The 22,840-nt window shown below is 49.0% G+C and overlaps 1 protein-coding gene across 1 annotated transcript in view; it reads right to left on the reverse strand.

Annotated features, from left to right (window-relative positions):
• SDHA (succinate dehydrogenase complex flavoprotein subunit A) overlaps positions 1 to 16,021 on the reverse strand; it is a 121,819-nt gene extending 105,798 nt beyond the window's left edge. The window contains exons 1-2 of the mRNA XM_073678451.1: positions 15,898 to 16,021; positions 508 to 597 (exon numbers count right to left, since the gene is read on the reverse strand). Of these exons, the coding sequence (XP_073534552.1) occupies positions 508 to 597; positions 15,898 to 15,966 (159 nt within the window). The 5' untranslated portion in view covers positions 15,967 to 16,021. The remainder of the gene's footprint in view (positions 1 to 507; positions 598 to 15,897) is intronic.
• Positions 16,022 to 22,840: the final 6,819 nt, after the last annotated feature.

Here is a 22,840-nt window from a genome sequence, read left to right on the forward strand (position 1 = left end):
TGTGGAGAATACAAATTTAAGATTTAAAAACACCATTTTTACACGAAAACATCCAGCTACATGAAAGGCCACACAAACGCCAAGAGCTCAACATACAAAGAAACTTGCTCACCCACTTTTTGCGTAATCTTTGACTGAGGTCTAAAATTGATTTTATTTCTAGGTACTAAAAAAGCAAAAACAATGAAAAATTCATGGACAGAGGTGCTCTTAGTCACTATCCTTGCAGAAAACTGCAACACTGCCAGTGCCACCACTATGCAGATACGGTAAAATGTTATAGGGGACAAAGTGCAGAGACCCATTCCTTCTCAGGAACAAGGGAATTAGAGCTACATCACAAAGTGATGGGATACCCGAGCAATATACTGTACCACCTTTAGCAGTTTACAAATTTCTCATCATCATACTGATCTGCAAAATAATATAAAGCGCTTGACACAACTATGTGGGTAAGTCCACCACATAGAATTTAAAGGAACAGATTTAATGGAAAGCAAAACTTACCGAATCAGAGACTTTAGCAGATGCATTCTTCTTGCCATAAACAGTGAAGTGGAAAGTTCTAGTAAGAGCAGGGGACACTGCTGCCCATTTCTAGAACAGACAATAAGAGTTCTTTATATAAAAATATTTACACCTTAAAAAATACCATTTATTGGCTTAAAAAAAAAAATAGCATAGGTTTAAACTTAAAAAAAAAAAGAGAAAAAAAAATCTCATCTTTTTCAACTGTACATCATTAAAAGGTTGTTTTCATGTACCTTTACTGCTCCCCAGCCCCCCAGCTGTGTGCTTGCCAGTGGTATGGTCTTGCCAGCACGCTCACAGGCGGCTAGAAGAGACAGCTTTGCCTCGGCAGCATGGGAGAAGCACAGGGCACTAAAGTTGGCCAGATGCAGCCAGCTTCTGAGTAGTGCTTGCAAGCTGTACATCTGTGCGCCTCTACTAGAACATACAGCTTGGAAGCACGCGCTTCTTGCATAGTAGACCAGACACCTCCTGAGGTCACTCACCACTGACCTTGTCAACAAGCAGTAAGCTGTAGAATTAGATTTTTAATAAATAGTTAGCTGCAAAGTTGCTTGTAAAATCAAGTCACTCTAGATTTTACCCATTTTTAAAAAGACACTTATGAAACAACTGTCTAATATATCCAACCCCATAGTCTGACTAGTGACTAACCAGTTATGGCCAGAGAAGTAGCCACACAAACACCAGCTCTCTCCTTTCATTGCTATAGGAGTTTAGAATATAACCATACACAGTCATATTAGTCAGAATTCATATCGCACACATTATAAAAGCTTGTAGTCCTATTACTAATAGCAGCAATATACACTGCTCAAAAAAATAAAGGGAACACAAACAACAGAATATAACTCCAAGTAAATCAAACTTCTGTGAAATCAAACTGTCCACTTAGGAAGCAACACTGATTGACAATCAATTTCACATGCTGTTGTGCAAATGGAATAAACAATAGATGAAAAATTTTGGCAATTATCAAGATACTCAAAGGAGTGGTTCTGCAGGTGGGGACCACAGACCACATCTCAGTACCAATGCTTTCTGACTGATGTTTTGGTCACTTTGGAATGTTGGTTGTGCTTTCACACTCGTGGTAGCATGAGACGGACTCTACAACCCACAGAAGTTGCTCAGGTAGTGCAGCTCATCCAGGATGGCACATCAAGGCGAGCTGTGGCAAGAAGGTTTGCTGTGTCTGTCAGCGTAGTGTCCAGAGGCTGGAGGCGCTACCAGGAGACAGGCCAGTACACCAGGAGACGTGGAGGGGGCCGTAGGAGGGCAACAACCAAGCAGCAGGACCGATACCACCGCCTTTGTGCAAGGAGGAACAGGAGGAGCACTGCCAGAGCCCTGCAAAATGACCTCCAGCAGGCCACAAATGTGCATGTGTCTGCACAAATGGTTAGAAACCGACTCCATGAGGGTGGTATGAGGGCCCGACGTCCACAGATGGGGGTTGTGCTCACAGCCCAACACCGTGCAGGACGCTTGGCATTTGCCACAGAACACCAGGATTGGCAAAGTCACCACTGGCACCCTGTGCTCTTCACACATGAAAGCAGGTTCACACTGAGCACATGTGACAGAGTCTGGAGACGCCGTGGAGAGCGATCGGCTGCCTGCAACATCGTTCAGCATGACCGGTTTGGCAGTGGGTCAGTAATGGTTGTGGGGTGGCATTTCTTTGGAGGGCTGCACAGCCCTCCATGTGCTCGCCAGAGGTAGCCTGACTGCCATTAGGTACCGAGATGAGATCCTCAGACCCCTTGTGAGACCATATGCTGGTGCGGTTGGCCCTGGGTTCTTCCTAATGCAGGACAATGCCAGACCTCATGTGGCTGGAGTGTGTCAGCAGTTCCTGCAAGATGAAGGCATTGAAGCTATGGACTGGCCCGCCCATTCCCCAGACCTCAATCCGATTGAGCACATCTGGGACATCATGTCTCGCTTTAGTCCAGGTCTGGGAGGATATCCCACAGGAGACAATCCGCAACCTCATCAGGAGCATGCCCAGGCGTTGTAGGGAGGTCTTACAGGCACGTGGGGGCCACACACAATACTGAGCCTCATTTTGACTTGTTTTAAGGACATTACATCAAAGTTGGATCAGCCTGTAGTGTGTTTTTCCACTTCAATTTTGGGGGTGACTCCAAATCCAGGCCTCCATAGGTTAATAAATTTGATTTCCATTGATTATTTTTGTGTGATTTTGTTGTCAGCACATTCAACTTTGTACAGAACAAAGTATTCAATGAGAATATTTCATTCATTCAGATCTAGCATGTGTTATTTGAGTGTTCCCTTTTTTTGTGCAGTGTATTCTGCAGCACCTGATATTTGGAAAGACAATACACATACTTACCTTCTCCTTAAAGCACTATCACCCAATCCGATATTAAGCTAAAAAAATGTAAAAAGTAAGGAGGCATACAGTAGCAAACCAGGGATCAGACCGGAACAATACAGAGATGAAAAAGTATGTAATAATAGCAGACCAAGGATCAGACCGACACAAAATAGGCAAAGAAGGGTATATAGTAACAGGCCAGAGCAAGGACATCATCCTATTACGGACCGACCAAAACCAACCAGGCACCATAGGACTGTCCAGATCCTAGTCTAAGTAACCTGTAAAGGAGAAATCCTCATTGATTCCCCTAGGGGCAACAGAGTCCAGTAAAAATATCCATCTGGATTCTGATCTTAACAGGTCACTAGAGTAATCCGTTTTGCGTAAGTTTGGTTTCATTTTTTGAAGGCCTATCACCTGTAAATATCTCGGGCTACCAGAACGGAAATGGAGAAAGTGAGCTGCCACGGTTGAGATAGACAGTCCCTTTTTCAAGTCCTGTTCCGCAAGATTAAAATTAGAGACGTGCTGCTGCACTCTCTTACGCATCTGCAGGGATGTTTGTCCCACATATATCTTAGGGCAGATACATTTAAGATCATAGACAATATTGGACGTCCTACAGTTTATAAAGTCCCTGAGAGGATACCGTGCATAGTCGATGGGGTTAATGAAGGTTTTTCCCGGGAGGAGAAATGGGCATACGGAGCAATCACCACACGGGTAAGAGCGATACCGTCGGAGGACGAGACGTAGTAGACACAAGCAGAAAACTAGGCCCCAAATACAACAAACCAGCCACAACCAGGACCAGCAGGAGGAGGGGCAGGTATCGATTCGTACTGGCACCCAACTTCAGATTATCAATTTGTCCATACATGTTCTCACAATCCATGAAAGATCAGTATTACAGAAAGGGCTCACCTTTTCTCCCATGGCTCCAGCTGACAAATTCACTCTACTTAAGGATTTATATCTTTTTTGCAGAAAAATCATTTTCAGGGTCATTTACAGCAAACCTAATGTTGTCCATGAGCTATAATCTCCAGCGGATAGACAGGTCTTTTCGGACCTGCTAGACCTCTTACATGAGAGCCAAGACAACTCAGGTAGGTGTAAGTTCCCTCATCGCTTACCTTCTAAGGTCATATCATCCTTATCTATGGTTCCAGCGGTGTCCACGTTCTTTGAGGTGATGAAGGAGGAGATTAAGAACTTATCCATGAACAACTTTACTCACCAAAACCTGTCACCCCCGGAAAGACGTGCTTTGACGGGTTTACAGAATAATTAGGATTTTCTGATTAAAGAGGCGGATAAGGGTGGGGAATATTGTGTTGAGGCCCAGAGACATGTATATCTCTGAGGTACAGAGGCAACTCAGTAATTCTAACTACTATCATAAGACTCCCCTCTGACCCTACCTCAGTTTTCCTGGGCAAATTTGAACGTCTTTTATTGAGGGCATTTAGTTTGGGGATAATTACTAAACAAGAGAAGGACTTTATGCTAGTTAAAAAAACAACAATACCTACCTTCTACATCTTGCCCAAAGTACAAAAAACATGGAATGTCACCCGGGAAGACCGATCATGTCGGGCATTGGTAGTATTTGTGAAAAAGCTTGTATCTATGTAGACTTTTACTTACAACCACTCGTGTCTAATTTGCCTTCCTACCTCAGGGATTCAGCACATTTGATCCAGACCTTGGACTCGCTTCACTTACCTGATCAAGTACTCTTGATAACCATTGACGTAGAGTCATTGTATTAGAACATTCGGCACAAGGATGGACTGGCAGCGGTATTGCATTTTCTGGATTCCAACAGTGGAGGTAACCGCTTACATGATTCATTCATTGTAGACCTCCTTAATTTTGTGTTAACACATAATTATTTCGCATTTGATCACATCTTTTACCACCAGGTCTCGGGGACTGCCATGGGTGCACATTGTGCACCCTCCTTCGCCAACCTATTGATGGGTTGGTGGGAGGACGCACACGTGTACCCCAAACCGGATTTTTGCCAATATGTCTATAAATGGTTACGGTTTATAGATGACATCCTTGTGGTTTGGACGAGCACTGAATTAGAGGCTCTAGCCTTCATTGAGAAATTAAATGATAACAGTCTCAATATCCGTTTGACAAATATGTGCTATTACAGTAAACTTCCTGGACTTGGAGATTAGTGTGGTGGGCAACTCTCTTACAAAGAAGCTGTACAGAAAGGAAACTGCAACAAACAGCCTTTTGCACTACCATAGCTTCCATCCTCGAAATTTGAAAAATGGAATACCGGTTGGACAATTCTCAAGAATTAAGAGGAACTGTTCTAACAACCATGATTGTAGGTTGGAGGCCAGGGATCTGACGCTCCAGGTTCCGGGAACGGGGATATCCCAATTCGGTTGTCTCCAAAGCACATCAAAAGATCTTGGCCAAGCCACAGGAATTGCTTTTACAATCTAAAATAAAAACTGGTGACTCTCAAATTAGGTTTATCACGAGATTTAATAATCAATGGAGCCATTTTAATGAGGTATTAGGTCGATATTGGAACATACTTAAGACGGATAAATGTTTATCTGAAATTGTACCCGTCAAACCTTTAGTGACGGCTAGGTGCGCACCTGACCTCAAAGATAACCTTGTAAGAAGGTATTATACACGTCCCACGTCGTACCTCTGGAGGTACCCGTTTTAAGGGCTCTTACCCGTGTGGTGATTGATCTGTATGCCCATTTCTCCTCCCGGGAAAAACCTTCATTAACCCCATCGACGATGCACGGTATCCTCTCAGGGACTTTATAAACTGTAGGACGTCCAATATTGTCTAGGCTCTTAAATGTACCTGCCCCAAGATATATGTGGGACAAACATCCCTGGAGATGCGTAAGAGAGTGCAGCAGCACGTCTCTAATATTAATCTTGCGGAACAGGACTTGAAAAAGGGACGGTCTATCTCAACCGTGGCAGCTCACTTTCTCCATTTCCATTCTGGTAGCCCGAGATGTTTACAGGTGATAGGCCTTCAAAAAATGAAACCACTTACGCAAAACGGATTACTCTAGTGACCTGTTAAGATCAGAATCCAGATGGATATTTTTACTGGACTCGGTTGCCCCTAGGGGAATCAATGAGGATTTCTCCTTTACAGGTTACTTAGACTAGGATCTGGACAGCCCTATGGTGCCTGGTTGGTTTTGGTCGGTCACTAATAGTATGATGTCCTTGCTCTGGCCCGTTACTATATACCCTTCTTTGCCTATTTTGTGTCGGTCTGATCCTTGGTCTGCTACTGTATGCCTCCTTACTTTTTACATTTTTTTAGCTTAATATCGGATTGGGTGATACTGCTTTAAGGAGAAGGTAAGTATGTGTATTGTCATTTATGTCATGTGGTTATTTCCTTGTGTGTTCACGGATCACCATCCCCAATATGTGTATTATGTTTATTTTATGTATTGAGTTTTGTCTTATGTAATCAGTCCTGTGTTGTCATCACATGTAGAGTTTTTGTGTTATTTGATGTTTATCTATTATTCTGTATATTTGGTCTTTCTTTTCCTTCTTATTGTCTTATTCCCTTTTTACTTATTCTAATTTACCGGTCTCCTTATAGCGGACGTGCCATTTTTGACCTGCGCTCCACCAGAGCAGCTGGTGGAACGCATGCCTGTTCTTCTTTGCCTGTCCCCGTCTCCTTGGTTGTCATAGGGTGATCGCTCAAACGTCGGACCCGGCTTGCGCCCAACTGTAATAGTTGGTTGGCGCGCACGCCATACAGTGTATGACGACAACCGGGAATGTCTTTTTCACTTCCGGTCTATGCGTCTCACATGGTTAAACACATGATGAATCTATTTCCCTGATTCTTGATGCCACATCTGGCCTGCGCCCAGCCGTAATCATCGGTTGGAGCGCGTATGATATCGGATGAAATGTCAGCAAAGCGTTATGCACCACGTATGCCCGACTAGTGCGCTCCACTTGGTGAAACGCACGCCACATCTCGGGCTAAGGGTCTCTTTGATTATGATCAAACAGCTGTTGCTGTGGTTGTTGGTCACATGTATTAATTGAGTTACATAGAAAAGGCAGACAATTCATATGCTAACTTACCCCTGACAAAGCTGCTTGTGAGCGATACACGTTGGGTGCTCCAGCTTGCAGGTAAAACTTTTACTCCCCAACTTATATGATTTATGGGATTTCAATGGGTATGAGATAATCATTCAACCTCCCAGATATATCTTTATCATTCATCCAATGGAATTTCTTTTGGGGGGGGTTTTGGAAGTATTGTCTGATAGATTCAAACAATCTCTTTCAAACAAAGGACTCACTTGAAATTTACTCTCATGGGGGGGGGGGGGGATAGGTTTTTTTGCCTAACTTTTCTATGACCTATGGCAATATGAGATATATGTCTTCTGTTCAGCAAGATTAAGAGGGTCTGTGGGTTATTATACCTGAACCCCTTGTATAATGAAATAGTATGTACTTTGGTTGTTTTAAATGTTTTTAATGTTTTTTGCACATGTCTTGTCTGCTAATTGTTTAATAAAGCTATTGTAATGCACACGCCCGGGCTGAGCGGCGTGTGTGAGTGATTGTAGTGATTCCACTGGACAGTGCCGGAGAGTGAATGCCTGGAGGGGCGTAACTAGGTATTCACCCGATCCGACCAGGGTCGCACGACGGCATACGACGCCAGTGCACCAAGGAGGAACCGAGCGGAGGGACCAGGTGCTACTCCAGGACAGACCCCGGACACGGCTGTTGACCCACACAGGGGAATACAGGAACAGACTGGTAGGCTGGCACACAGACTGGTGGGAATAGGCAGGCACGACTGGTAGGCAGGCATGACTGGTAGGCAGGCACGACTGGTAGGCAGGCACGACTGGTAGGCAGGCAAGCACGGCTAGAGTGCAGCCAGGGAGGCACTAGCATGTAGAAACACTGGCGGGATAGGACCCAGTACACACTGGGACTCAGGAACAGAACCACAGATGTGGCGGACAAACACAGCAGAGTGAGGCCGCCCAGAGAGGTGAGCGAGAACAGGGCAGGACAAGGCCGCCTGGAGCGGTGAGCAAGAGTAGAGCAGGACAAGGCCGCCAGGAGCGGTGAGCAAAGGGTCAGAGCTGAGCGAGACTGCTGGAGCAGTGAGCAAGAGTAAAGCAGGTCGAGGCCGCCTGGAGCGGTGAGCAAGAGTAAAGCAGGACAAGGCCTCCAGGAGCGGAGAGCAAAGGGTCAGAGCTGAGCGAGACTGCCGGAGCAGTGAGCAAGAGTAAAGCAGGACGAGGCCGCCTGGAGCAGTGAGCAAGAGTGGAGCAGGACAAGGCCGCAAGGAGCGGTGAGCAAGAATGAAGCAAGACTGCCAGAGCAGTGAGCAAAAGGAATCAGAGCAGGCCAGAGCTGTGAGCAAAGGAGTCGGAGCAGGCTAGAACCGCTGGAGCGGTGAGCAAAGGAGTCAGAGCAGGCAAGGCTGAGTAGGGGGGACAGGGCTCTGTTCACACGGAACAGACAGGAAGGGAAAGGCAGAGCCAGACACCCACAGGGTACTTGCAGTGAAGTAGCGAGTGGACCACAAACTCACAAACGAGAGTACAGAAACAACAAGCAGGAGTTAGGTACGAGTCCAGACTCTGCAGAAAACGGAAGGGAACGGACATAGAGGCAAAATAGGTAAAGGATAGGAGAGAGTTCAGACTGGAACTGAGTGTATGGAGGAGACCGACACTGCAGCGGGATACAGGAGCGGGTCTGGGAATACGGCCCCCAGAGAGGCGGGACGAACAGGCAAGGAGCGTGTACAGACAAGATACAGGAGCGGGTCTAGGTAATCGGCCCCTAGAAGGCAGGAGGAACAGGCTAGGAGCGTGTTCAGACAGGACAGACAAGATACAGGAGCGGGTCTAGGTAATCAGCCCCTAGAAGGCGGGAGGAACAGGCTAGGAGCGTGTTCAGACTGGCCTGGAAATACAGCCTCCAGGATAGGCAGACAAGAGAACACAGAACGGGACCTGGCACCTTCAGAGTGCAAGCACACACTGAATGAAACACAATGCTCAGGCAGGGATTAATTGGGGCAGCTGGGTTATATACCAGGTGACAGACAGCAATAGGCTGAGGACGCACAAGGGGTGTGACCCACAGCAGGTACAAAAAGCAGGAAGTGATCGGGCGCCGCCCTTAAGCAGCAGAAACAGACACAAACAGACAGCATGGAGGAAAGCCAGAGAGACATTCTGGACTGGAGATCAAGTGCGCGCTCTTGCACAGTGGGAGATGGGCCACTATGCAAGGTCGCCGCCAGGTATGTTACAGCTATCTTGTATTTTCCTAAATAATGTGAGTGCACGGCTCTTGTTCTTTGCCCTGTGTCTTTTTTCTTTCAATTCATAAAATGTCTGGTCAGCTCACCCATTCTGAAGTCCAAGGCACGGAACACAGGCAGAGGAGCAGGGAAAGCAATCAGCCTCAGAAATCCATAAAATCTCTTCTTTATTCCAAAAACATTAAAAGTATATATATCACAGTATATTAGTCACAACCCCAAGAGAAAAGGGGGGGGGGGGGGATATTGAGGCAGACGCGTTTCAGACATAAGGTCTTTAGTCATTGCAGAGACTAAGGTTGCATCTGAGATTGCAATGACTAAAGACCCCATGGTCTGAAACGATTCTGCCTTAATATTCTCCCCCCTCCCTCTCCTGGGGTTGTGACTAATCTGCTCCGATTTATATACTTTTCCGCTAATGATTCAATATGGCACAGCATGTAGTAACTGAGAACTTCTATGGTTCTGAAGCAGGGGTGGGGAACCTATTTTCTGCCAGGGGCCATTTGGATATTTATACCATCATTTGGGGGCATAGAAGATTATAAACTTGATATTTATCCTGCTGTATAAAACATTTAATTAAGTTACCCCTAATGGAACTGCTTCTCTTTGGTGCGGCTGTGATGTTAGCAGGGGGCGTACAAGTGACGGGAGGGGTTGGTCCTACGCCTTATACATTACAAGAGATGCTGGGGTCTCTCTGCGGGCTTCGTTTGTAAGTAAGAGTATGTCCTCATGCTGGCGGCGCTACCTTCAGAAGGCGGGTCCGCTTTCTGCGCGGCGCTACCTTCAGAAGGCGGGTCCGCTTTCTGCCCGGCGCTACCTTCAGAAGGCGGGTCCGCTTTCTGCGCGGCGCTACCTTCAGAAGGCGGGTCCGCTTTCTGCGCGGCGCTACCTTCAGAAGGCGGGTCCGCTTTCTGCGCGGCGCTACCTTCAGAAGGCGGGTCCGCTTTCTGCGCGGCGCTACCTTCAGAAGGCGGGTCCGCTTTCTGCGCGGCGCTACCTTCAGAAGGCGGGTCCGCTTTCTGCGCGGCGCTACCTTCAGAAGGCGGGTCCGCTTTCTGCGCGGCGCTACCTTCAGAAGGCGGGTCCGCTTTCTGCGCGGCGCTACATTCAGAAGACGGGTCCGCTTTCTACGCGGCGCTACATTCAGAATATGGGTCCGCTTCCTATGCGGCACTATATTCTGATGACAGGTCCGCTTCCTATGCGGCACTACATTCTGATGACAGGTCCGCTTCCTATGCGGCACTACATTCTGATGACAGATCCGCTTCCTATGCGGCACTACATTCTGATGACAGATCCGCTTCCTATGCGGCACTACATTCTGATGACAGATCCGCTTCCTATGCGGCACTACATTCTGATGACAGATCCGCTTCCTATGCGGCACTACATTCTGATGACAGATCCGCTTCCTATGCGGCACTACATTCTGATGACAGATCCGCTTCCTATGCGGCACTACATTCTGATGACAGATCCGCTTCCTATGCGGCACTACATTCTGATGGCAGATCCGCTTTCTATGCGGCACTACATTCTGATGGCAGATCCGCTTTCTATGCGGCACTACATTCTGATGGCAGATCCGCTTTCTATGCGGCACTACATTCTGATGACAGATCCGCTTTCTATGCGGCACTACATTCTGATGACAGATCCGCTTTCTATGCGGCACTACATTCTGATGACAGATCCGCTTTCTATGCGGCACTACATTCTGATGACAGATCCGCTTTCTATGCGGCACTACATTCTGATGACAGATCCGCTTTCTATGCGGCACTACATTCTGATGACAGATCCGCTTTCTATGCGGCACTACATTCTGATGACAGATCCGCTTCCTATGCGGCACTACATTCTGATGACAGATCCGCTTCCTATGCGGCACTACATTCTGATGACAGATCCGCTTCCTATGCGGCACTACATTCTGATGACAGATCCGCTTCCTATGCGGCACTACATTCTGATGACAGATCCGCTTTCTATGCGGCACTACATTCTGATGACAGATCCGCTTTCTATGCGGCACTACATTCTGATGGCAGATCCGCTTTCTATGCGGCACTACATTCTGATGGCAGATCCGCTTTCTATGCGGCACTACATTCTGATGACAGATCCGCTTTCTATGCGGCACTACATTCTGATGACAGATCCGCTTTCTATGCGGCACTACATTCTGATGACAGATCCGCTTTCTATGCGGCACTACATTCTGATGACAGATCCGCTTTCTATGCGGCACTACATTCTGATGACAGATCCGCTTTCTATGCGGCACTACATTCTGATGACAGATCCGCTTTCTATGCGGCACTACATTCTGATGACAGATCCGCTTTCTATGCGGCACTACATTCTGATGACAGATCCGCTTTCTATGCGGCACTACATTCTGATGACAGATCCGCTTTCTATGCGGCACTACATTCTGATGACAGATCCGCTTTCTATGCGGCACTACATTCTGATGACAGATCCGCTTTCTATGCGGCACTACATTCTGATGACAGATCCGCTTTCTATGCGGCACTACATTCTGATGACAGATCCGCTTTCTATGCGGCACTACATTCTGATGACAGATCCGCTTTCTATGCGGCACTACATTCTGATGACAGATCCGCTTTCTATGCGGCACTACATTCTGATGACAGATCCGCTTTCTATGCGGCACTACATTCTGATGACAGATCCGCTTTCTATGCGGCACTACATTCTGATGACAGATCCGCTTTCTATGCGACACTACATTCTGATGACAGATCCGCTTTCTATGCGACACTACATTCTGATGACAGATCCGCTTTCTATGCGACACTACATTCTGATGACAGATCCGCTTTCTATGCGACACTATCTTCTGTTACAGGAAAAATATATCTTTGTACCATGTTAGCCAGTAGATAGACAAATATTAAAATTTGAGAGTCCTCAGTGGTTGATACCTTTTAATGGCTAAGAAATTGCAAGCTTTTGTGACTCCTCAGGTCTCTTCATCAGGCGTCAGTATAACACAATATCTGAAGAGTCACATTTATACACAACATGACACAGGGACAATGCAGTTATAAGACAGGTGACATGAAGCAGAACTATCAGTATGGGAAGGGGAGAAACTGTTGTGGAAGTAAATATTGGAACAGTTCATAGAAAAGGAACCTGAACGTTTTATTGTCCTGGGATTGAGGTCTGGCCCAGGGTTGTGATGCCCTCACGAAGTCTGAGGAGCACATTACTTAAAGTGAACCTGTCTAAGGATTTAGCCCTATAAACTAAAGGAATGGCTATAATGGCGCTATGATGCTGATTAATATGATACCTGATGTGAAGGGATCCGCTCAATGGTTGTTTAATACTCATGAAGTTTTCAAAAAATGACATCTTATGTGCTTCAGAGCGTGACATGGGGGACAGAGTCTTTCTCAGGTAAGATGTGGGAAAGACTTAGTGCAACAGAAAGGGAAGAGGGAAAGGGAGCCCAGACACTAGGAGCCCTCCTAGGTTGACCTAGCGTCACCCTGTCTCTCCTAACGTCCCTGTATTGGCTCTTCACTAATCGCCGCACGCATACCTCGCCATGTCTTTCCCTGGTGTATGGCTAAGGCTAGGGAAGGGAGAAGATGAGCACTAGTCGATCTCCACTAAACATTATAGACAACAAGGAAGGACAATCAGGGGGAAATTGCTTAGCTTTAGACAAACTCCAAAAAAATATCCACACGTACTCAAGCTCCAGAGAGGAAGTAGTACTGATCTTGCTAAAGCTTTCACAGGTAGTAATGAACACAGCCGACACCTTCCCCTGAAACACAGCAGGTATTTATACACCCAGGCAGGCTGTTAATTAGCCAGAGGAAGGTAGCCGCTGGGTCCTAGAGACAGCCTCTAAGAATATGTCTGTAATGCCAAACGTAGAGATCTCCTGCAACCAATTACAGGGCACTGTCACTTCTGACACACCCATAACAGTCTTCTTCTCTGTCCCTCACCAGTCTCTTCTGTTTCCTGTGCAGGTCACAGATTATGCTGTGACCTGCCTTTTTAAAATTCTGCGCTGCCATGGCCACCATTGTGTGGGTGGCGTGTGCACAGAGGGAGCCGGCATCCTAGGCGGTGCATGCACAGATCAGTATTTCAGCTCTGAACTGAGCCCAGATCTCAATCTGTGCCTGTGCCGCCTCCTGAGCCATTTTAATGAAGTACTGCACATAGGACGCCGGCTCCCACTGCGCACATGCCACCCACACAGTGATGGCGGTGGCGCTGAATTTTAAAAAGGAGGCAGGTCACTGAATAATGAGTGGCCTGCAGAAGAAACAGAGGAGGCTGGTGGGGGTGGAGAATGAGAAGAGGACCCTGCCCCCACATCCTGCCCCAAAGCACACAATACATCATTTTCTGAAAACTTCATATGGTCAGTATTCAGCAGCCACTGAACGGATCCCTTCACATCAGTATCAGATTAATCAGAATCACAGCGCCATTATAGACATGCCTTTAGTATATAGGGCTAAATACTGCTGACAGTGTTTCCTTTAAAGGGGTTGTTTGCTCCAAAATGATAAGTCTGCAGTCACTCTGTGTGACTGCAGACTAATGAATCCCCCCCTAGCATGTGCACTGTGGGGATTTACTGGTTTCTGAGCTGGGACCAGAGGGTATGTATGTGTTATACATGCTCCTGGACCAGAAAATGACTAGTGGGCACGGCCTCGCTCCATAAACTTGTATGGAGCGAGGCCGCGGCCATTGGATGGCAGAGTCACTAGACAGGGTGCAGCCTCACTCCATATGGAGCGAGGCCACGCCCACTAGATGGATTCTGGCTGGCAGTATGTATAACACATACATACCCTCTTGGTCAAGGCTCAGAAACCGGCGAATCACCACAGAGCACAATGTGTGCTGTGGGGGGATTCATAAGTCACAGATTGACTGCAGACTTATCAATTTGGAACGGACAACCCCTTTAACTGATGCAAAAAGACATAAATCCAAGTGGCACGTCCATTCCTGCCCAGAGTGTGTCTATGGTTGTCATAAGTTTTTATTCCCACACTCTTCTGTCTCTCTGGATGTGAAGTTGCCTTTCTAGACCAGCAATTTCATGTCCATGAAGCTGTGATCAGGGCTACAAAAATGTTTGACCAAGGGGCTCATTGAACCATTACATCCACTGGTTTGATATGTCTCTGTCCCCTCACTGGTGATTAACGGTTCCATGAGCATCTTGGCCACAACATGGGCGCACAGGGCTCTGTTATTAGCATATTTGACTAAACTTCAGTTTCTGCAGAACAAGAGTTATCTATTTAAGGCTATATCCCTTACAAGGCTATGGTCTTAGTTTAAACTGTCAGTTTGGACTGAAAGTCTCCCTCTAAACTAGGGCTGTGAAGTCAGTAAGCCAAACCTCCTCAATTTCCCTGACTCCCGGCTCCACAGCACTGGTCACTACTGAGCGTGTACATAAAGTGCAGCACAGATTCATCTCAACTAAAAGTCTAGACCCTTAGATCAGGAACAGAACTGACATTTATAGGACATTTCATAACTTTCCCAAATTCTGATGAAAACATTTACAGCACATCCTGCATTGTACTACTATACCCAATGTATTATATATTTTAGGAGTCGGTCCATTTTATACCTACTCCAAAGCCCTGCTACACTCAAGAATATGTTCTGATGACAGGTCTACCATACACAGGGCACTATATTCTGAGATATATATATTTTTTTTCCATGAAAGAGCTATCTTTCGGGGAGAGTTATTACAACAAAGGAAAAAAGGAAATATAAGGCATGGATAAGCCTAAAATAAAAAAAACTGTGGCATACTCCCCTTCCAGCGCCCCAGCTAATCCAATGCAGACAGCTCTAAGGGTCTGTGACAGCTCCAGAAGCCATGCCTGCTCTGTTCAGGAGTCAGAGAACCACTGCAGGGTCAGGCGACTAGAAAAGCATGTGATCAGAGAATGGCGTGTCCATCACTTCCAGTGCGGCCTATGGTGGATGCACTGGGGACCCTGGAAGGGGGGTATTCCACCCTTTATTTTAGGCACATCCATGCCTTAAAATGGTATATATTTTCTGTATCTGACAACCACATTAAATACTGCACTACAATCTGATCCACAGCAGTGTATGGATGATGTGCTGCAATGAAGCCTGGGCTTGTGGAAGAACAATCTCAGGCTAATCTGGCCCCTGATAGAAGAAATATACTGGACGGAATAGTAACCCTTCACATTCTGATGTACAGAGAAGCAAATCTAAGCTTTCACTTCCATGTACAACAGACATCGGTGAGTAGCAGCGTAGCCGTGCTTTACTGAGGAGAGCAGAGGAGGGCGCACAGAGGACGGCACAGAGGACATAGCTGTCACCCTTTGCCCTTTCAGGCAGCACAAAGGTGACAACACCGCGCTGACTCGTGACTACGTCTTCAGCCAACCACTAGCATGAGAAAGTGTGACAGTGTCCCATCCGGCCAATAGCAGGCCCGAGAGGATCTTCCCCTACTCCCGCCCCCCACACTCCAGCTACCAGCGCCACGCAACAAGCCGCGGACAATGCACTCCAGCCAGGCCTGCCCTGCGCTCCGCCATGTTCTACAGTGCACTGCCGCAGTGCTCACCTTGCTGCGGGTCTCTAACACCAAGCTCCTTCCCAGGAACCGCGAAGCTGCCGCACTCAGTGCCGCCATGGTGCTGCCTACCGTCAGGGAGGAGTCTAGTTTGGAAGCACCGCCCCTTTTCACAAAACTTTATTAGAACCAGAACACAAGGACATAATGACATGCGCGCAAATATAAATGTCAGAGAGCTCTTTGACCCCTGTTAATACAGCTAGTAATAGTATGAGCATCTTGTAGTTTCTTCAGCAGCCTATATACTCTAGCCAGTACATACACCATCCACTAGGATGTATGGACACCGTGTAGGTCAGGGATGTCAAGCTCAAACACACAGGGCCAAAATGAAAACACTTGGACAACCAGTATACAGTATAATGGGCCCCACATAGCCCTGCATACATAATAATGGGCCCCACATAGCCCTCCATACATAATAATGGGCCCCACATAGTCCTCCATACAGAATAATGGGCCCCACATAGTCCTCCATACATAATAATGGGCCCCACATAGTCCTCCATACAGAATAATGGGCCCCACATAGTCCTCCATACAGAATAATGGGCCCCACATAGTCCTCCATACAGAATAATGGGCCCCACATAGCCCTCCATACATAATAATGGGCCCCACATAGTCCTCCATACATAATAATGGGCCCCACATAGCCCTCCATACATAATAATGGGCCCCACATAGTCCTCCATACAGAATAATGGGCCCCACATAGTCCTCCATACAGAATAATGGGCCCCACATAGTCCTCCATACAGAATAATGGGCCCCACATAGTCCTCCATACAGAATAATAGGCCCCACATAGTCCTCCATACAGAATAATGGGCCCCACATAGTCCTCCATACAGAATAATGGGCCCCACATAGTCCTCCATACAGAATAATAGGCCCCACATAGTCCTCCATACAGAATAATGGGCCCCACATAGTCCTCCATACAGTATAATGGCCCCACGTAGTCCTCCATACAGTATAATAGCCCCACATAGTCCTCCATACAGAATAATGGGCCCCACATAGTCCTACATACATAATAATGGGCCCCACATAGTCCTCCATACAGTATAATGCCCCCACGTAGTCCTCCATACAGTATAATAGCCCCACATAGTCCTCCATACAGAATAATGGGCCCCACATAGTCCTACATACATAATAATGGGCCCCACATAGTCCTCCATACAGTATAATGCCCCCACGTAGTCCTCCATACAGTTTAATGGCCCCACATAGCTTTACATACATTATAATTGGCCCCATATAGTCTTCAATACAGTATAATGGGACAGGGCAGCTAAGATGGTACGGCTCCCCACAGGTGGAGCGGGGCCTCAGGGCAGTGTAGTAACGATGCATGTTGTGCTGGGAGTTGTGGTGCGGTGAGGAATAATGTCGCCGGTAAAGAAACAGACTGAGACTGTTCGATGCAGTCGTCCAAGGTTTTACTCACAGTTTGAGGGCAATTCACAGACGTTGTTTTCAAGTGAAGGCCGCCCTCGTCGCGCTGCGTTTACCGGCCAGGGGTTCAATCCTTTCTCAGCAATTTAGGAATGCCTGGCGGAACCCCACTTTCATATGTACCTAATTTGACCTTCTTCTCACTCGGTCCTTCTCACCGTTGCCCTACGCTGCCCACTCTCAGTCCCGCTCGGGTATGCTGCAGTCCTTCCTGTACGTCGGATCCGGGACCAGCCTGACCCCCTGGGGTTTTGAATGCGGCAAGCTCGATCCCTCCTGACACCGGGCAGGAGCGGGGCGTACGGGTGCCGTCCTGCATGCGCCGTACCCCCTGGGATCACTTCTTGTAGAACTGGAGCCTACTCCCTGCTCCCCTCTAGGGCCTCTATCCTGTGCCCTTACCCATGGAGCAGAGTCCTGACTGAGCCTATGCTCCCAGACTGTTCCTCTGAACAGCTCCCACTTAAGAACTGCTACTTCTCCAACTCCCAGACCTAATATGGCTTCCTATTATATACTTACTGTATATGTGTTTCCTCTTCCTACTTCCTCCACCCACACCCACTACTGGTTCCCCCTACCTTTGGGTCCCCCCCTACTCCAGCCAGGGCCAGGGCTCAGCAGAAAACTACATTGCGTCTTGACCCTCCTGCTGTCCTGGAGCGGTGTAGTGTTGGATGTAGGTGGTTGGGGTTCTGTGCAGCACTCCCATCTTACCTGAGAGAAGGGAGACACCACACCTCGGGGTGAGGTGCAGCATCTCTGTGGCGACTGAACCCTCAGGGGCGCCACAATGGCGCAGCAATAATCGCAGAGACAGTGGGGTGCAGTCTTCCGAGTTTTACTCACAGTTGATATGTTCTTCAGGTTACAGGGTCCGGACCACAACCTCCCACGTCGTGCTGCGTTCACCAGGCAGGGGTTCAGTAATCCCTCAGGTAATTAAAGAATGCCTGACAGGACCCCGCTCTATGTGCCTTCCTCAGTCGTCTTCCTGCGCTGGCTCTCGCCCTCCTGCCCTGCGCCTCTCAACCAGTGTCCCAATCCGGTAGCCTCGGGTCTTGTCGGGCGACCTGCAGTCCCCTGGACCCTCTGTGGCCACCTTCTCGGCGATATAATTGCGGATGTGGCCACTGCACCTTGCAAGTACAGCAGCCTCCGATTCCTAGCTGAGCCTTGTAGTTCTCCACTAGTTAAGGGGCCGGTCCCCTCTGTGGCTCAATCCCTGCACCGCCTGGAAGATTCGGGCGTAAGGGTGGCCTCCAGCACTTCCCGTACCCCTGGGATCCCTTCTGTTCCTGGAGCCTTTCTCCTGCTCCCTCTCCTCTTCTCTCTCTCATTCTCCTCTCTCAGTCCTGGGCCTCTCACTAGGCCTGCCTCTGGAGCAGAGCTCCTACAGAGTGTAACGGGTCCGGGAGGCGGAACCTCTGAGCTACTATACAAGGGGGCGGCCCTTGTAAGGGAGCGGGTGGCAGTCTCTGGGTGAACGGACAGGGAGTTACGACAAGTGATCAGGACAGTCTCTGGGTAAAGGGTAGGTACGACCTGTGATGGCAGAGCCTCCGGGTAGGCTAGCAGGCAGATGGTAGATGTGTGCTCCCAGGTGAGCAAGCGAGAGTCTCTGGAATAGCAGGTGGTCACGGCACGTGACGGCGGAACCTCCGGGCTGGCAGGCAGGTAGGTAACGGAGAAGCGCTCCCAGGTGAGCGGGCAAGAGTCTCTGGAATAGCTGGTGGTCACCGCACGTGACAACGGGACCTCCGGGCTGGCAAGCAGGCAGGTAACGGAGATGCGCTCCCAGGTGAGCGGGCAAGAGTCTCTGAGATAGCTGGTGGTCACAGCACGTGACAACGGAGCCTCCGGGCTGGCAAGCAGGCAGATAACGGAGAAGCGCTCCCAGGTGAGCGGGCAAGCTGGTCCATAGACAGACTGACCGGAGTAGTAAGGCAGACCGTCGGACCTCAGGCAAGCAGGCAGGTAGCTGATATGCGCTCCCAGGTGAGCGGGCAGGCTGGTCCTTTAGACAGACTGACAGGAGTAGTAAGGCAGACCGTCGGACCTCAGACTGGCAGACAGGTAACAAGTATTCAGGCAGGTAACTGGCAGGTAACTGGCAGGAAACTGGCAGGTAACTGGCAACGGGACCTGAGGGCTGAAGCACAGGTGAGACACAGGTGCAAACAACATTGCTCGGGCACCTCCATTTTGGAGGAGGTGCCTTATATATGATGAAGTCCTCCGGCCATTGGCCGGGGACTCTTTAGGGCGGCGCGCGCGGCCCCTTTAAGAGGAGGGAAGCGCGCGCGCGCCCTAAGCACAGGGGCCGGGAAGGAGCGCGCGCTGAGAGCAGAGCAGGAGGAGGACGCCGGGACGGAGCGCGCGCTGACAGCAGAGCGGGGGGAGGATGCCGGGCACGGAGCAGAGCGGTGAGGGGAGCAGCGTCCCTGCCTAGCAGAGGGCAGGGACGCCGGCACTACAGTACCCCCCCCTTTAGGCCCCCCCTTTTTTAGGCCAGACAGAAATTTAGCTAGGATGAGAGGGGCATGGATGTTCTCCCGGGGCTCCCACGTTCTCTCCTCAGGACCAAACCCCTTCCAATCTACCAGGAAAAAGGTCTTTCCTCTTACCCTTTTGGTGGCAAGAATGTTCTCTACCTCAAACTCGTCCTCAGCAGAAACCGGAGCAGGAGGCGTACCTGTAGACTTGGAAAAAGAGTTAAGCACCACAGGTTTGAGGAGAGACACATGGAAGGAGTTAGGGATCCGTAAGTTGGCCCGGAGTTTCAATTTATAGGCCACCGGGTTGATCTGACTGATGACCTCCAGTGGGCCGATGAACCGAGGCCCTAACTTATAGGAAGGGATCTTGAGCCGGACATATTTGGACGAGAGCCAGACTTTATCCCCAGGGCGGAATTGAGGAGGGTCCAGACGTTTTTTGTCAGCGTGTCTTTTCATACGCTCGGATGACAGAAGGAGTGCGGACCGGGTACTCTCCCATATGGAGGAAAATTTGTTAACAAGAGATTCCGCAGCCGGATTGTCCGCCGAGGTGGAGACGGGAAACGGGATCCGAGGATGCTGACCGTAGACTACAAAAAACGGGGATTTGGAGGAAGACTCGCTCTCGTGATTGTTGTACGAGAATTCGGCCCATGGCAGGAGATCCACCCAGTCAGAATGGTGGGCATTAACGAAGTGCCGAAGGTAACTGGTCAGGTTCTGATTGATCCGCTCCACTTGACCATTAGACTGTGGGTGGTAAGCGGAGGAGAAGTCCAGGGTGACGTCCAGCAATTTACAAGTGGCTCTCCAGAAACGGGAAGTGAACTGTACCCCACGATCCGACACGATGTGACGGGGCAGGCCATGAAGACGGAAGATGTGGCGGATAAAGTCTTTAGCCAGCTCGGGTGCAGACGGAAGACCTGGCAGTGGAATGAAGTGAGCCATCTTGGAGAAGCGGTCAGCGACCACCCAAATGACCGTACAACCGGCAGAGACGGGCAGATCAGTAATGAAGTCCATCGCTATATGCTGCCAGGGGGCAGCAGGTACTGGCAGAGGTAGGAGGCGGCCGGCCGGCAGGTGTCTCGGAACTTTGTTGCGGGCGCAGGACACACAGGCAGAAACAAAGTCTATTACATCCTTGTGCAGGTTAGGCCACCAGTAGTGCCGGGTAATAAGCTGGAGGGTCTTTTTCTGACCGGCGTGGCCAGCTAGTTTAGACGAATGACCCCAGTGTAGGATCTTCTCCCGATCAGGTACTGGTACGAACGTCTTACCAGGAGGAAGACGATTTAGACTCACGGGAGCCACCTGCATTACTCTGGCGGGATCGATGATATGTTTCGGATCCTCCTCGAGATCAGACACCAGAAAGGATCGAGACAAGGCGTCCGCCTTGACGTTTTTGTCAGCCGGGCGAAAATGAAGGACAAAATCAAAACGAGCAAAAAACAAGGACCACCGGGCTTGGCGCGGGTTAAGTCTCTGGGCATGCTGGAGGTAAGCCAAGTTCTTGTGGTCAGTGTAAATTATTACCGGGTGAAGAGCCCCCTCGAGCAGGTAACGCCACTCCTCCAATGCCAGTTTGATGGCCAATAACTCTCGGTCTCCTATGGAATAGTTGCGCTCAGAGGAGGAGAAGAGTTTAGAGAAGAAGCCACAAGTTACCATCCTCCCGGAAGATGATTTTTGAGTAAGTACCGCTCCGGCTCCAGAGGAGGAGGCGTCAACTTCCAGGAAGAACTGCTTGTTGCCATCTGGGCGATGCAGCACCGGGGCGGAAGAGAAGGCCTGTTTAAGGGAAAGAAAGGCCTCCTCTGCTTCGGGTGGCCACTCTTTGGGATTAGTACCTTTACGGGTGAGCGCAGAAATTGGGGCCGTCCGGGAAGAGAAGTGTGGTATGAAGAGGCGGTAGTAGTTGGCGAAGCCCAGGAATCGCTGAATGGCCTTCAACCCCTCCGGTCGGGGCCATTTCTCGATGGCAGACAGTTTCTCAGGATCCATTTGTAGGCCGGTCTGAGAGATAATGTAGCCCAGAAACGGAAGCGAGGTCTGCTCAAAGAGGCACTTCTCAAATTTAGCGTAGAGATGGTTCTGCCTTAGCCTGAGCAGGACCTGACGAACGTCCCTCCGGTGAGTCTGGAGATCCGGAGAGAAGACCAAGATGTCGTCCAGGTACACCACTACGCAGGAGTAGAGAAGGTCCCGGAAGATGTCATTGACCAACTCTTGAAAGACGGCAGGAGCGTTACAGAGACCAAAGGGCATTACCAGGTATTCATAGTGGCCGTCCCGGGTGTTGAATGCCGTCTTCCATTCATCCCCCTGACGAATACGAACCAGGTTGTACGCCCCACGAAGGTCCAGTTTGGTGAAGATCCTAGCCCCCCTCAGACGATCAAATAATTCTGGAATGAGCGGAAGGGGGTACTTATTCTTCACCGTGATCAGGTTTAGGCCTCTATAGTCTATACAGGGACGAAGAGAGCCGTCCTTCTTTTTGACGAAAAAGAAGCCTGCTCCCGCCGGGGAGGTAGATTTCCGGATGAATCCTCTGGCCAGATTCTCCTCAATATATTCGGACATTGACCGGGTCTCAGCAGCGGATAAAGGATAGATACGCCCACGGGGAGGAGTAGTACCGGGTAGCAGATCGATGGGACAGTCGTATGGTCTATGTGGTGGTAATGTCTCTGCCTCCTTTTTATTAAAGACATCTGCATAAGACCAATAAGGAATCGGAAGTCCAGGTAGATTAGCTGGGGTAGGAGAGGGACGGACGGGATGGACGGGAACCAGGCAGGTTTTATGACAGTCTTGTCCCCAGCGAAGGACCTCTCCGGTTTGCCAGTCTAGCACGGGTGCATGTCTCTGGAGCCAGGGCAGACCTAGCAAGAGGGCGTGAGAGAGTCCAGGCAGAACATGAAAGGAGATACTTTCAGAATGCAGCATTCCCACCT

This window comes from Phyllobates terribilis, unplaced genomic scaffold, assembly GCF_046119375.1.
Source record: "Phyllobates terribilis strain yellow unplaced genomic scaffold, ASM4611937v1 Scaffold_4__5_contigs__length_816908805, whole genome shotgun sequence".
Lineage (NCBI taxonomy): Eukaryota > Metazoa > Chordata > Amphibia > Anura > Dendrobatidae > Phyllobates > Phyllobates terribilis.